The sequence below is a fragment of the Scyliorhinus canicula genome, chromosome 15 (genome assembly GCF_902713615.1).
Source record: "Scyliorhinus canicula chromosome 15, sScyCan1.1, whole genome shotgun sequence".
Taxonomy (NCBI): domain Eukaryota; kingdom Metazoa; phylum Chordata; class Chondrichthyes; order Carcharhiniformes; family Scyliorhinidae; genus Scyliorhinus; species Scyliorhinus canicula.
In genome coordinates this window covers 115,688,609-115,701,859 of record NC_052160.1, presented here as the reverse complement: position 1 = coordinate 115,701,859, position 13,251 = coordinate 115,688,609, and the positions used below count along the sequence as shown (strand labels likewise).

General features: G+C 41.3%; 1 protein-coding gene across 5 annotated transcripts in view; it reads left to right on the top strand.

The window, feature by feature from the left end:
- Window positions 1-13,251, top strand: part of LOC119979117 (TBC1 domain family member 22B-like) — a 355,807-nt gene that overhangs the window by 26,148 nt on the left and 316,408 nt on the right. Inside the window, exon 1 of one of the 5 annotated variants that reach the window (XM_038821123.1) lies at window positions 1,960-2,029. The exons of the other annotated variants lie outside the window; for them this stretch is intronic. Coding sequence (XP_038677051.1) covers window positions 1,986-2,029 — 44 coding nt within the window. The 5' untranslated portion in view covers window positions 1,960-1,985. Of the gene's footprint in view, window positions 1-1,959; window positions 2,030-13,251 lie in introns of those variants that run through there. 5 annotated transcript variants of the gene reach the window in all.

Below are 13,251 nucleotides of genomic sequence, written 5' to 3'. Positions count from 1 at the left end.
CGCAGACACGAGGAGAATGTGACCGCACAGACAGTGACCCAAGCCGGGAATCAAGCCTGGGACCCTGGAGCTGTGAAGCAACTGCTAACCACCTATGTTTGTTACCACCAGGGGCTGGTTTAGCTCACTGGGCTAAATCGCTGGCTTTTAAAGCAGACCAAGGCAGGCCAGCAGCACGGTTCGATTACCGTACCAGCCTCCCCGGACAGGCGCCGGAATGTGGCGACTAGGGGCTTTTCACAGTAACTTCATTGAAGCCTACTCGTGACAATAAGCGATTTTCATTTCATTTCCCTGCCTGCACCTCTTCTAAATGAACTGACAGATTATCATACAACTTCAAGGGTCCCCCAATTGCCCAGCAGTTTAGAAGTGTCCATTCTGGCAGATGTTTCCGCAATGGAGGATGTCACAGCCAGTTCCATCTCATCCTGACCTAACATATCCACACAGGCCCCCAATGTGGATCATTGGACTGAAAAAGCCAATGGAATCTTCTCTGCTACTTTGTGTGCTTTCTAGGTGTGGTCGCCTAAGTTCACAAGTTAATATTGAATTGGAATACTGAACCTGGGACCTTTTTAACTTGTACAGCTTAATTTTAGCTTAATATTTACTTAGGTGGTTCAGTTTGCTCAGTTGACTGGACGGCTAGTTTGTGATGCGGAGTGACGGCAACAGTACGGGCCATGCCTTCTTAACCTTGACCCTAACTTGCGGTGTGGTGACTCTCGGGTTATTTCACTACCCGTCAGCGCTCTCTCAAATGGGGACAATAGCCTACAGGCCTCTGGAGTCCTCTGGGACTGTATCGATTAGACTTTGTCAACTATGTCTACCAACTAGATGAGGTGTTAAGATTGAATGGACTTCCTGTAGAAGAGTGGTGACTTCACTCACCTTTTTTTTAATATACATTTATATATGATTAAGATTGTTTTACATAAATGAACCGAACAATTCCAAGACACCTTGACATTTCCTTTTTGTGTATTTCAAACTGAACAAACTGTTCAGGACTGCTGACCTATTCTTTTGCACTTTTGTGCGAGTGGACTTGAAGGTCACATCCACAAGGACTAATGCAGTATTTGTTGATGTGTTACCAACTGGTGCCTTTTGTAAGAAACATGCACCTTGAGGTTGTGTTGTTCAGAAATTAGGACTGACTACAAACCAGAAATTTACTCATTTTAGACACACAATTTGAGTTCCTGTAAATGCATTGGCCATAGTTAGCCAATATTAAAGAATTAATCCAACATTCAATTTTTTTTTCACTGAATGAAGTACCAGTTGGAAAAAATCCTATTTTAAAAATAGAGGTGATGTACACATATGTAGCAACATTTTGATGGGTGGCAGCCCAGTATTATGTTACTAAATTGACACCATTCACTTTCAGTCATCACATTATGTCGAGGCTTTCATTGGCCTGTATTTTTAATTTCTCTCTTGGACTGATGTACCAAAATTCACTAAAACTTAAAATTAAACATGTGGGTGACTCTAACAAGGCTGCATTTATTGTTCATGATGAGTTGTTTTTTTATGGTTGTGCTGCATGCTCTTTGGAATCTGGGTCTCAGACACCTTTTGCAAGATCAGCAGTTATTTCACTGTCATTGGTGAGATTTCCCATCTGTTGTGGGATTGGCAGATCATATAATAATTTGAATCTATACTTTGTTTCCTATCAATTATATTATTAAGGCTGTCTCATATTTTAAAAATAGTTTCCAAGTAATTTAAACATACAATTACTTTATTTTTTCCATATGTCCATTACTGTTAATTTGCAATCCTAATATCGATGGGAATGGTAAGTTATCTTGACAACTGCAGGCAACTGTTTTAAATGTATGCACAGGCTGATGTAACAATAAACTGTGTCATAATCACTTTTATTGAAGTTAAATTATTTCCATTAGCCCTTATTACAGATCCTAAGAAATGTATTTTGCTGGAACAGATTATTTGGTTGAATGGAAAAAAATACTGTGTCTGTGGTTAGGAATTATTTTACAAGGTAGGCATGGGTAAATGGAATGGATGAACGGTCAGAGCAGTGTTGTGATGAACTCTTAATTGTAGGTGCTACATGGGATATTTGTTGCTGTATGTTGTGAAGGACGTAAGGTGTTAGGTTGAGAATCAGTTGGGCATGCAGTTATTCAGTCAGTTATTGTAAATTTATATTGTGATGATTTTGTAAATTGGACAATTTCAAGAGATAAACTGCAGATTATGTTTTTTTTGAGCTATGTTCTTTTGATGTGGATGAGTCTGGCAAGGCTACATTATCACCTACACCTGGTTGCTCCTTGATTTGCCACTGTCTTTGTGATGCTGGTTGTCCCATACTGTGGAGGAGGCAACTCCAGGATGTTAACTCAAATGACTACCAAGAAATAGCAACATATGTTTGAGTCAGAATTGTACGTCACTTGGAGGGAATGGTGCTCTCATGACTGGTTTCTCTAGTCTTATTTTGTAGTAGAGATTGGAGGGGATAATGAAGTGCTGACAAAATCATTCGCCAAGATAACTGCCATGCGTTCTAGAGATCTATTTAAGCATTAGTATTTCAGTGCTGTTGCTTTTCGTGGTGTAAATTAAATGAAAATGATCAAAACTTGTAGGATAAATCTCTACACGGTATGCAGTGAAAGCAACTTTATGGTCGTGCTATAAAATAAAATGGAGCTATGTGTAGCTAACAAAAGTTATCAAGATCCATTCACTGTAACTGATTTGTTTTGATCCCGATGCTTATTTTTTGAATCTTTGACCAGAAGTTCACTTGCCAACGCTTGAATGTGCTTAAAATCTGTGCAATTGGCAATAGTCATAACCACTTGGAAAGCAAAATTTATGATAGAAATATGTGTGCAGCTGTGCAAAAAAAGATAAACAAACGCTTTGATCTCAGCAGAATGCACCAAAGCGGACAATGTCTTTTGTTGCAAGGCTTTTATAGCCCAGTTGATGTCTAAATTGAACAATTGTTTACCCCTTTCCATTTTGACTGATCTTTTCTAAGTACGGGACAGTTAATTATTGTATCTGAATTTATGTACTCTCGGCTCCGCTGATGCCTGAGTCAATTAAAACAGTAAGCAACTGATCTTTAAAAACCTAGAAGGTACAAAATTCAATCCCTAGTTTGTACTGAGGTAATTAATCTTGACCCAACTGACAGTAAGGGTTTTGCAGTTGATGGCAACCCTCCTGTATTAGGTGGGGAGGAACACGAGTAAGGTCTGCACTGGTAGCCATTATCCAGTGACCCCTGTTGGAAGTGCACACGTTTACATCTGATGCGAACATGATTGGGCACCTAGCTGTGATGCCCCTGCTCCTGTAGTGAAGCAATCTGTTGCATTCAGGAATCTCGGCTATTTAGGGATATTGGCTATTTAGGCAAGGTATCAGGATTTTCAGTGACCATTGGTCCATAACACAGAAAAGGCTTTGCCGGCAGGGGACAGGGAAGTGAAACTTTCATCGTTAAAGACACAACCAAGGACCTAATATGCTTTAATGGCGCTTTACATTTTGACTTTTCATGTGTTAAGGATTATCATTCAATATCACTCCTGTTGATCCCCCGGGAGAGGGGTTGCAGACAGTGCCAAACATCAGGGCTCAAGGGCTTGCTGCGCAGGATGTGGGTGTTGGTGGTGGGGGTTCTCCGTGTTGTAAAGTTTCACGTTGTCCAGACAGAGCAGCAGATGTGACAGACTGGCTTAAAAAATAGGATCTGTCAACTGAGAATTATGGAAAGATCTGGTCTGCCGTGCTAATTTCACTAGCTGCTTCTGACCTTTGTGCAGTTTCATGGTTCCAATTATCTTTTTCTAAAGCTCTCTGTTTGCTACAGAATTGAACTGTTTTTGTAAATGTAGTAATTTCTTTGTAGTCACTTTCCTAACATCCGTTGATTGTTCTGGGGATTAATTACCCTTAGAGAATCGGCATTGAGCCTCCAATTTTCCCTGTTGCGACAGTCACTCTGCCTACTGTATCCAGATGTCATGAAAGAAAGATAAAACCTACCTCTACAGCACCTTTCTTTCATGATGCTCCAAATCACTTTACAGCCAATTAAGTTCTTTTGAGTTGAAGTCACTGGTATAATGTAGGCAATGTTACCAAATGCCAGAGCAGGCTCAAGGAACCAAATGGGTTTCTCTTCCTAATATTCACATATAATTTTGGGATGGGTGAGATGAACTGGGCTGGGTGAACTCTGTCATCCATATTTATCTTATGGATAGGGGGTGCGATCTTGGCTGGGGATCTGCTTCTTTTGTTGCTAATTAAAGTTTGCTATGAGTGAGCTTTGTGGGGCGAGATTACCAGGGCAAAACTGTGTAATGGGTTCAGAGGGAATCTGTAACCTGTTTTACACTGCACATGATTCTCATGAGTCTTTTCCATTGACTATAATCTGTCCTTTTGTCTAATTGCCTATTGTTGCACTTTATCTTGGTGATTTTGAGTTTTTTTTTAGGTATTGATATATCGTATTAAAGTTGGGTTGCATAGTATTGAATCCTTCCCCCAAATATGAATTTACCAGCAACGTGTCTATATGGTGCAATGCCACATGTTAATGAGGGCTGAGGTAGTCACTGAAATCAGCATTATCGTCTGATTAGTGTTATAACTAATGGTATATTTTCCTGTCAAATTAACAATATTTCAGGATGCTGTTAATGTAAAATTTGTACTTCTGATTTTTTTTCGTAGTCATAGGGGATCATCCATAGGGAGCACTCAAACTAACACTGCATTATATTGTTTCAGTTCTTGACATTAATGACCCATGCTGTATCAGATGTTATTTGTAACTAGATGTCAACAAATGTGATTGGTGAATTTATCGGTGAATCTTGAAAGAGCAAAGAATATAATCCATGGCGGTAGGAGGAATGGAATAAGGGGCCCAAAACAGTAGAAGCACCTAGGCCCATGATTTGGCTCCCTGGCCATGCCGTCGATGCTCTTGGTTAAACTGGGAGGGTAATGCAGGATGGATATGGGATGGGGCAAAAGATGGGAAGAATGAGAGAAACACATAAATGTATAGGGCGCGATTCTCCGCTGCCCACGACGGGTCGGAGAATAGCGGGAGGGCGTCCCTGACATTTTTCACGCCCTCCCGCTATTCTCCCCCCCCCCCCCCCCCCCCCCCACGCCCGCCGCACAACATGAATCGCTGCTCGCCATTTTTTTTACGGCGAACAGCGATTCTCCCCAGGCCGAGTGCCCAGGCCTTTATGACCGTTTTTATGGCAGCAAACACACCTGCTTGCTGCCGTCGTAAAAACGGCCGCAACATGCCCGTTCTGGGCATCCAGGGCCCCAGGGGGGCATGGGGCCGCGATCGGTGCCCACCGATCACGGGCAGTGCGTCCGTTCGCTCCGCCGCCCCGCAGGATCAGTCTGCGGGGCGGTCGAGGGAGATGATGGCCCCGCGCATGCGCGGTTTGGAGCCGTCCAACCCGCGCATGCGCGGCTGACGTCATCGTGCACGTCAGCCAGCGTGACGCTTGCCGCGCGGACTTAGCGACGGTCGCTAAGTCCGCGATGCCGTGCTTCACGGGGCCCCGCTCCTAGCCCCGCCCGGGGGGCAGAACCGGGTCCCGAGAGGGGGCGCGGAGGCTGCCATGAAACACGGCCAGTTTCTTCACCCGATACGGCTCTCCTGCTTCATTCACTATGCAATTTAAAAACAAACCAAGGCAATCACTGGGTGTGATCATTCACTATAGTATTGTTCCTAAAGTCTATTTTCTGAGACACCCCCAATATCCCTTGATTCCTTTAGCCCCAAGAAATTATATAATGTTTTGCCCTCAATTACGTTCCGTGGTAGTAAATTTCACAGACTCACTACTCTGGGTGAAGAAATTTCTCCTGACCTCAGTCCTAAAAAGTTTACCCTAATCCTCAAACTATGGACCCCGAGTTCTAGATTTGCGCACCATCGGGAACATACTTTCTGTCCACGCTATCTAATCCTGTTAGAATTTTATAAGTTTCTATGAGATACCCTCTCGCTCTTCTAAACTCCAATGAATATAATCCTAACCGATTTAGTCTCCCGTCAAATGGCAGTCCCGCCATCCCAGCAATCAACCTGGTAAACCTTCGCTGCGCTCCCTCCATAGCAAGAACATCCTTCCTCCGATACGGACACCAAAACTGCACACAATACTCCAGGTGCGGGCTCACCAATGCCGATACAGTTGCAGTAAAACATCCCTATTCCAATACTCATATCCTCTCACTGTGAAGGTCAACATACCATTTCCCTTCTTTAGTGCCTGCTGTACCTGTGCGCTTATTTTTAGCTACTGATGCATGGGGACACTAAGATCTCGTTGAGTATCCACCTCTCAATTTACACCCATTCAAATAATTTGCCTTCCTACTTTTGCGTCCAAAGCAGATAACCTCACATTTATCCACATTATGCTGCTTTTCCCATGCATATGCCCACTCACTCAGTCTATCCAAATCCTGCTTGAGGCATCTCTTCATCCTCCTCGCAGCTCACGCTCCCACCCAACTTTGTATCATCTGCAAATTTGGATATAATACATTTAGTTCCCTCATCCGAATCATTCATCTATATTGTGAACAGTTGGGGTCCTAGCCCAGATTTCTGCAATACCACACTAGACACTGTTAATCGGAAAAAGACACACTCATTCCCACTTTTTGCTTCCTGTGTGCTAACCAGCTTTTGACCCATCCCCAGACACTACCCACAATATCATGCGCTTTAACTTGATGTAATAGTCTGCTAAAAGACGTTGAAAGCCTTCTGAAAGTCGAAATAAGTCACGTCCACCTGTTCTCCCTGGTCAACTCTACTAGTTGTATCTTCAGAGAATTCTAATAGATTTATCAAGTATGATTTCCCTTTCGTAAATCCATGCTGACTTTGTCCAATTCCACGGATTTCCAAATGCTGTTTTAATAATGGACTGTAGCAACTTTCCTGCTACCGACATTAGGCTTGCTGGTCTATGTTTTCCTGTTCTCTCCTTACCTCTCTTTTTGAAAAGCACGATTATATTAGCTACCCTCCAATCTGTAGGAACCATTCCAGAGACCCAAGAATTTTGGAAAATTATCACCAATAGATCTTCTATTTCTAGGGCCACTTCCTTAAGTGCTCTGGGATGAAGATTATCAGGTCCTGAGATTTATCCACCTTCAATCCCATTAATTTCCCAAAAAACATTTCTTTACTAATACTATTTTCCTTCACCTCCTCACTAAAACTATGTTTCTCAGAACTTCCATTACATATTCCTGTCTTCCTTTGTGAAGGCAGAAGCAAAGTACGAATTTAGTTTCTCAGCCATTTCTTTGTTCTCTGTTATGAATTCCCCCATTTCTGATTGTAAAACATTTGTTTTTATCAATCTTTTTCTCTTTACATACCTATAGAGACTTTTACAGTCAGTTTTTATGTTCCCCGCTAGCTTACTTCCATATTGTATTTTCCACTTCTTAATCAATCCTTTGGTTTTAAATTGCTCCCAATCCTCGGGTCTATTGCTTTTTCTTGTTAATTTGTATGTCCCTTCTTTGAATCTAATACTATCTCTAATTTTCCTTGTAAGCCACAGTTCCCTTTCTACTGTTGTGCAAAATAGGAATAAACAGCTTTTGGAGTTCACCTATTTGTTCCTTGAATGCTTGCCATTGCTTGTCCACTAAACTTCCTTTCAGTAATGTTTCCCATCCATCATAGCCAGCTGGGACCCTGGTCTCAGAATCAACTACCTCACTATCCACCATTATATTATGGTCACTCATCCCCAAGGGTTCTCTCACAACTAGATTGCCAACTAATCCTTTCTTATTGCACAACACCCAGTCCAAGATGGCCTATTCCCTTGTTGGCTCCTCAATGTATTGGTTCAGAAAACCATCCCGTATATACTCCCGAAGTTCCTCTTCTATTGTACTCTGACTAATTTGACTCACCCAATCGATATGCAGATTAAAGTCACCCATAATCACATATGTTCCTTTACTATGTGCATCTCTGATTTATTGTTTAATGCTATTCCCAACATTATTGGATTGGATTTGTTTATTGTCACGTGTACCAAGGTACAGTGAAAAGTATTTTTCTGCGAGCAGCTCAACAGATCATTAAACACATGAAAAGAAAAGGAAATAAAATAAAATACATAATAGGTACACAAGGTACACAATGTAACGAGATAACACCGGCATCGGGTGAAGCATACAGGGGTGTAGTGTTAATCAGGTCAGTCCATAAGAGGGTCGTTTAAGAGTCTGATAACAGTGGGGAAGAAGCTGTTTTTGAGGCCTGTTTGTGCATGTTCTCAGACTTTTGTATCTCCTGCCCGATGGGAGAAGTTGGAAGAGTGAGTACCACTGCAGTTTGGTGGTCTGCGTACCATACCATGACTGTTTTTTGCCCCTTGGTGTTTCTTAAATTGACCCATTTGATTTGATTTGATTTATTGTCATATGTACTGAAGTGCAGTGAAAAGTATTTTTCTGCAGCCAAGGGAATGTACACAGTATGTTCCCTCGGCAAAGACAAAAAGAATAATCAACAGAGAACATGGACAAATGGTACATCGACAAACAGTGATTGGTTACAGTGCAGAACAAGGAACCAAACAAAGCAAATACATGAGCAAGAGCAGCATAGGGCGTTGTGAATAGTGTTCTTACAGGTAACAGATCAGTCCAAGAGAGAGTCGTTGAGGAGTCCTGTAGCTGTGGGGGAGAAGCTGTGCGGGTCTTCACACTTCTGTACCTTCTGCCTGATGGAAGGGTCTGGAAGAAGGCAATGCCTGGATAGGAGGGGTCTCTGATAATGCTGTCTGCCTTCCTGAGGCAGCGGGAGGTGAATACGGAATCAATGTGGGGGTGGCAAGCTTGTGTGATATGCTGGGCTGAGTTCACCACACTCTACAGTTTTTTTGCGGTCTTGGACCGAGCAGTTGCCATACCAGGTTGGGATGCAGCCGGATAGGATGCTCTCTATCGCACATCTGTAGAAGTTTGTGAGAGTCGATGCAGACATGCCAAATTTCTTTAGCTTCCGTAGGAAGTAGAGACGTTGTTGGGCTTTCTTGACTGTTGCATCAACGTGAGTGGACCAGGACAGATTGTTGGTGATGGTGACCCCCAGGAACAACAAGCTATCGACAATCTCCACTTCGGAGCCATTGATGCAGGCGAGAGTGTGTTGTGCTATGCTTCCATACAGATTCCACATAAACTGTGCTAATCTCCTTCCTCAATATTGTAATAATATCTTCTTTAATCAACCATGTCTTGGCAGCTGCCCTTGTACAACTTAAAATTGCGACCATTGGCACTCCTTAAACTATTTAATTGGAACACAAATTATCAACGATAACACAATCTGTTTCCTTTGTCAAATGAAACCTTGATCAGGACATCCCAAGTCTATGCTTTTCTAAAGTGTAGATGCCCGATTGTTTGTTTAGCTTTGCTTGATGGCTGGAATATTTTAAAATTGTGTAGTGGTTCTCCTTTCCAAAGACTTAATGTCATCCACCATGTGAGGAGACCAGAACTGGGCACAGTATTCTAACTGAGGCCTGGCCCCGGCTTTATCAAAGACAAAATGTGGGCATGACTGTTGCTCCATAACACTGGAGAAACTGTTATCGGTGACCAACATTACTCCACTAAACTGACAGCAAACTCCTGAAGTCCAAAGACATATTTGGAAATCCTGAAGTTGCTGATTCTAAATGCCCCTGCTATTGAGATACCCCAGACCACAGTCAATGGAAATCTATTGCATTGATGAGAACTTACACTTTTATGCTGCAAAAACCCTTGGAAAAAGTTACTCCCTGTTGATTGTGTTTTTAATGGCATACTGACTTCCAATTACTGCCAAGCGTTTTCACTGAACCTGAAAAGTTAATTTAATATTTCTTAAAAATCAAATTTCTTCATAATAAGAATAAATCACATTTTAAAAAACTTGTTGAATGTTTATGTATCTATTTTAAATTCTCTCATAATTTAATCTGCTATCTGAAAATGTTAATTGAAAGTGAAAAATATTAAATGCTTTTAACTTCCTGGTTTGGCTGTGTGAATATATTATTGTGATTGGTTGGTTGTTTACCTGCTTGTTGTTGTGCGCCAAAATACCAGCTTGTCTTGGTGCCAGATTCAACCTGCTTTAGGGAAAGGGACAATATCCACAGAGATTGGTAGTTCTTTGTGGGCATTTTTCTTTGAAGTCAGAGGCATGTGCCTATTTTGCTGGTGGCCCCAAGATCTGTTTTGTCTTTTAGACAGTTATATAAATGCATTCTGATATCCTGTTTGCTCTCACTGTCGCTTGGAATTGTTCATGAATCTTTTGGCAATCCATGCCTTGGATTACCTTAGTTTCTTTCTCCACCCACTTGAATGCTTTTTCCTGAAGCATATATGTATGTTCACCTAGATAACACAACACTTTTCCAAATTAATTATCATTTGCTGGTCACAAATCCAGTTAATCAAACATGACGATCTTCCTGAGGCAATCGAACATCATCATCTGCAGTCTGACATTGATCCAAATCTTAGTATCATCTGCAGCTTGCAGATCCTCAACACCTATACCTGCATCTGGATTGTTAATGAAAAATAAAGTGTAACGCGGCCAACACTGAGCCATTGATGGCGACTTTCCGAACAGATCCAAATCCATCTTCGACAATTCTCCAACCTTCCTGCCAGTTCTCAATCCAGCTCAAGAGATTAATAATACCAGAGGCTTCGATCTTATGGAGAAGTTTCTTGCCAAAACCTTTTAGGAGTCAAGGTTGCTATTTATTGGGCTTCCCTCACAACCTTGGCAACTTAACATAAGAAATCGATGTAGGAGTAGACCTACTCTGCAATTCAATAAGATCATACCAATCTTCTACTCCAACTCCACTTTCCCATTCAACTCCATATCCCTGATTCTCTTTATATCTTTTGAAGAAGTCAATCGGATTTTTGATATCTAATTTTTTTCAGTTTTTCTTTAAAGCAATGCTTGGTGCCCTAATACTTTCTATTTAAGCAATCATATATTATACCCCTAATGAGTCCCTCAAGCAACTCTCCTATTCTTCATTTCAAATTAATTGGCCTATAGTTACCAGATTGTCTCCTTTTTTAAAAAAAAGATGGGGAGTACATTTCCCTCCTAATCTAAAGCAATCGTTTTCAAACTCCGGGTCCTGACCCATGGGCAGGTTTCGGGAGGGATGCGTCCTGACCGATTGAGGCCTTGTCGATCTTGGGAGGAATGGCAAACGGCTGTGAACGACTTTTGAAAATGCTGGCCGCAACGGTCTTGTGATATTGCTAGCTATCCTGTGTGCCGGATCAAGCAGTGCGCAGGCCTGGAACCCAGAGGGATGGACTGCCGCCTCCTGACATCAGCAAACTGTCCGGGGTCAGTTTTCTTTCAGCAAACGATGGAGTCCTTCCATTGGAAGCGACGGCAGAGAGCAGGTCTCACGCCCCATACGCTGATGTCACCTGTTCTGGGTGCGAGAGATTCCTCCATTTTGTAGCTGCCAGCAGTGCTGGTGTGAACTCCAGGGCCTCTGGAAAACAACCCTTGAAGTAGAAACTGAAAACGGGAACAAAGCAGCATAAAGAGAGGTATGGGTTAGTAATTGTGCCACTGCAAATCCAGATTCAAACTTCATGTGTGATATATACAGGGAAACACTGAAACAAATGAAAATTTAAAACCCTCGATGTTCAAATGTTTTTGAAGAATTAAGCATGGCATGTTTGAGGACAAGCCTCTTGATTTTTTTTCAATGGATGCAGTGAGATCTTAAATCATCAGCTGAAGTCATTATCGGAAATGTAACATTGTATAACAAAGCAAGTGAGATTGTGAGGACCTGTCATATTATGGGTAAATGAAAATGGTCGGTCGCGAATGTCAGCTGGCGTGGGTGGCGAAGGTCAGCCGGCGTAGGTCCCGAATGATGGCCGGTTGGTTAAACATGGGTCCCGGGCAAAAAAGTTTGAAAAACACTGGTCTAAAGGAACCATTCTGGAGTGCAGTGAGCTATTAGAAATGCAGTGGAGTGTTAAGAATACAGTTAAGGGCTTGCATGTCAATGAGCTCATTTCCCTGAGGATGTTCAGGTGGATATCCTCTGGCCAGGCTCCTATCTATTTTAAATTCTTAACTAGACTGTATATTCAATCAATATTCCCAGTTTTATTATTAAATTCAAATAGTTGAGCCCCATCTTCAAATTTTCTAGGAAAATTGTAAAGTTGTAGTTATTTCATATCATAGAGAAAATATTAGTAGGGATGAGATTGAAACACATGTACACAATGTTTTGAAAGACAAACCATCAACACTAGTAATGCAATCAAAATACAATAATGGTGTCATGTGGTGTCACAGCATCATGACATCGTACCTAAAATCAGCTGATTGAAAACATTGTTACATCGCCAGATCTCAGTTGAGATTCATTTCATGTTTTGTGATTGACTATTACATTTCCCTCCACACTCCCAAGATTCAAAATTCGCAAGTTTCTAACATCCTGTGTATGGTGTTGAGAATACATTGCACGTTTAAAGAGCATCACCAATTATCTCTAGAATTTCAGAAAATTCAAGCAAAAAAAATTACACTTTTTAAAATTTAAAGTCTTAAATTTGGAGACTTCTGGGAAGATATTGCGATAGCAAAGCTTCTCGTGTATCAGGACATCTCGGGCAGCATTATCCTGATTTTTACAATTCACTGCACATGGTCACACTCGGAGTTGTTTGATTTATTCTTTAGTAAAAAATGATGAATGCTGATAACCTCAGAGTAATATTTTATTGCAAACCCTAGGCCATTATTAATTTTAACCATGATGCTATTAGCCTATTCCTAAGGTTTATCTGTCTCTAATTCCAAAATATAAATCCACTTTTTCAAGAATGAATTCAGTGGTGCATAATTTTACTTGGTTGTGATGATGTAATATTGGGATCCTGCCCATACCTGGTTTTGGATTAATTAATTATCTTCTGATGTAATATTGGGATCCTGTCCATTCCCGGCTTTGGATTAATTAATTATCTTCTGCTTTTGCTGTTATATTAATTTATCGTTCTGTTTGCTATTTTGGATCTAAATAAATGTGTGAAACATGAGGCTTTTACAATTTCCCTTCTCTT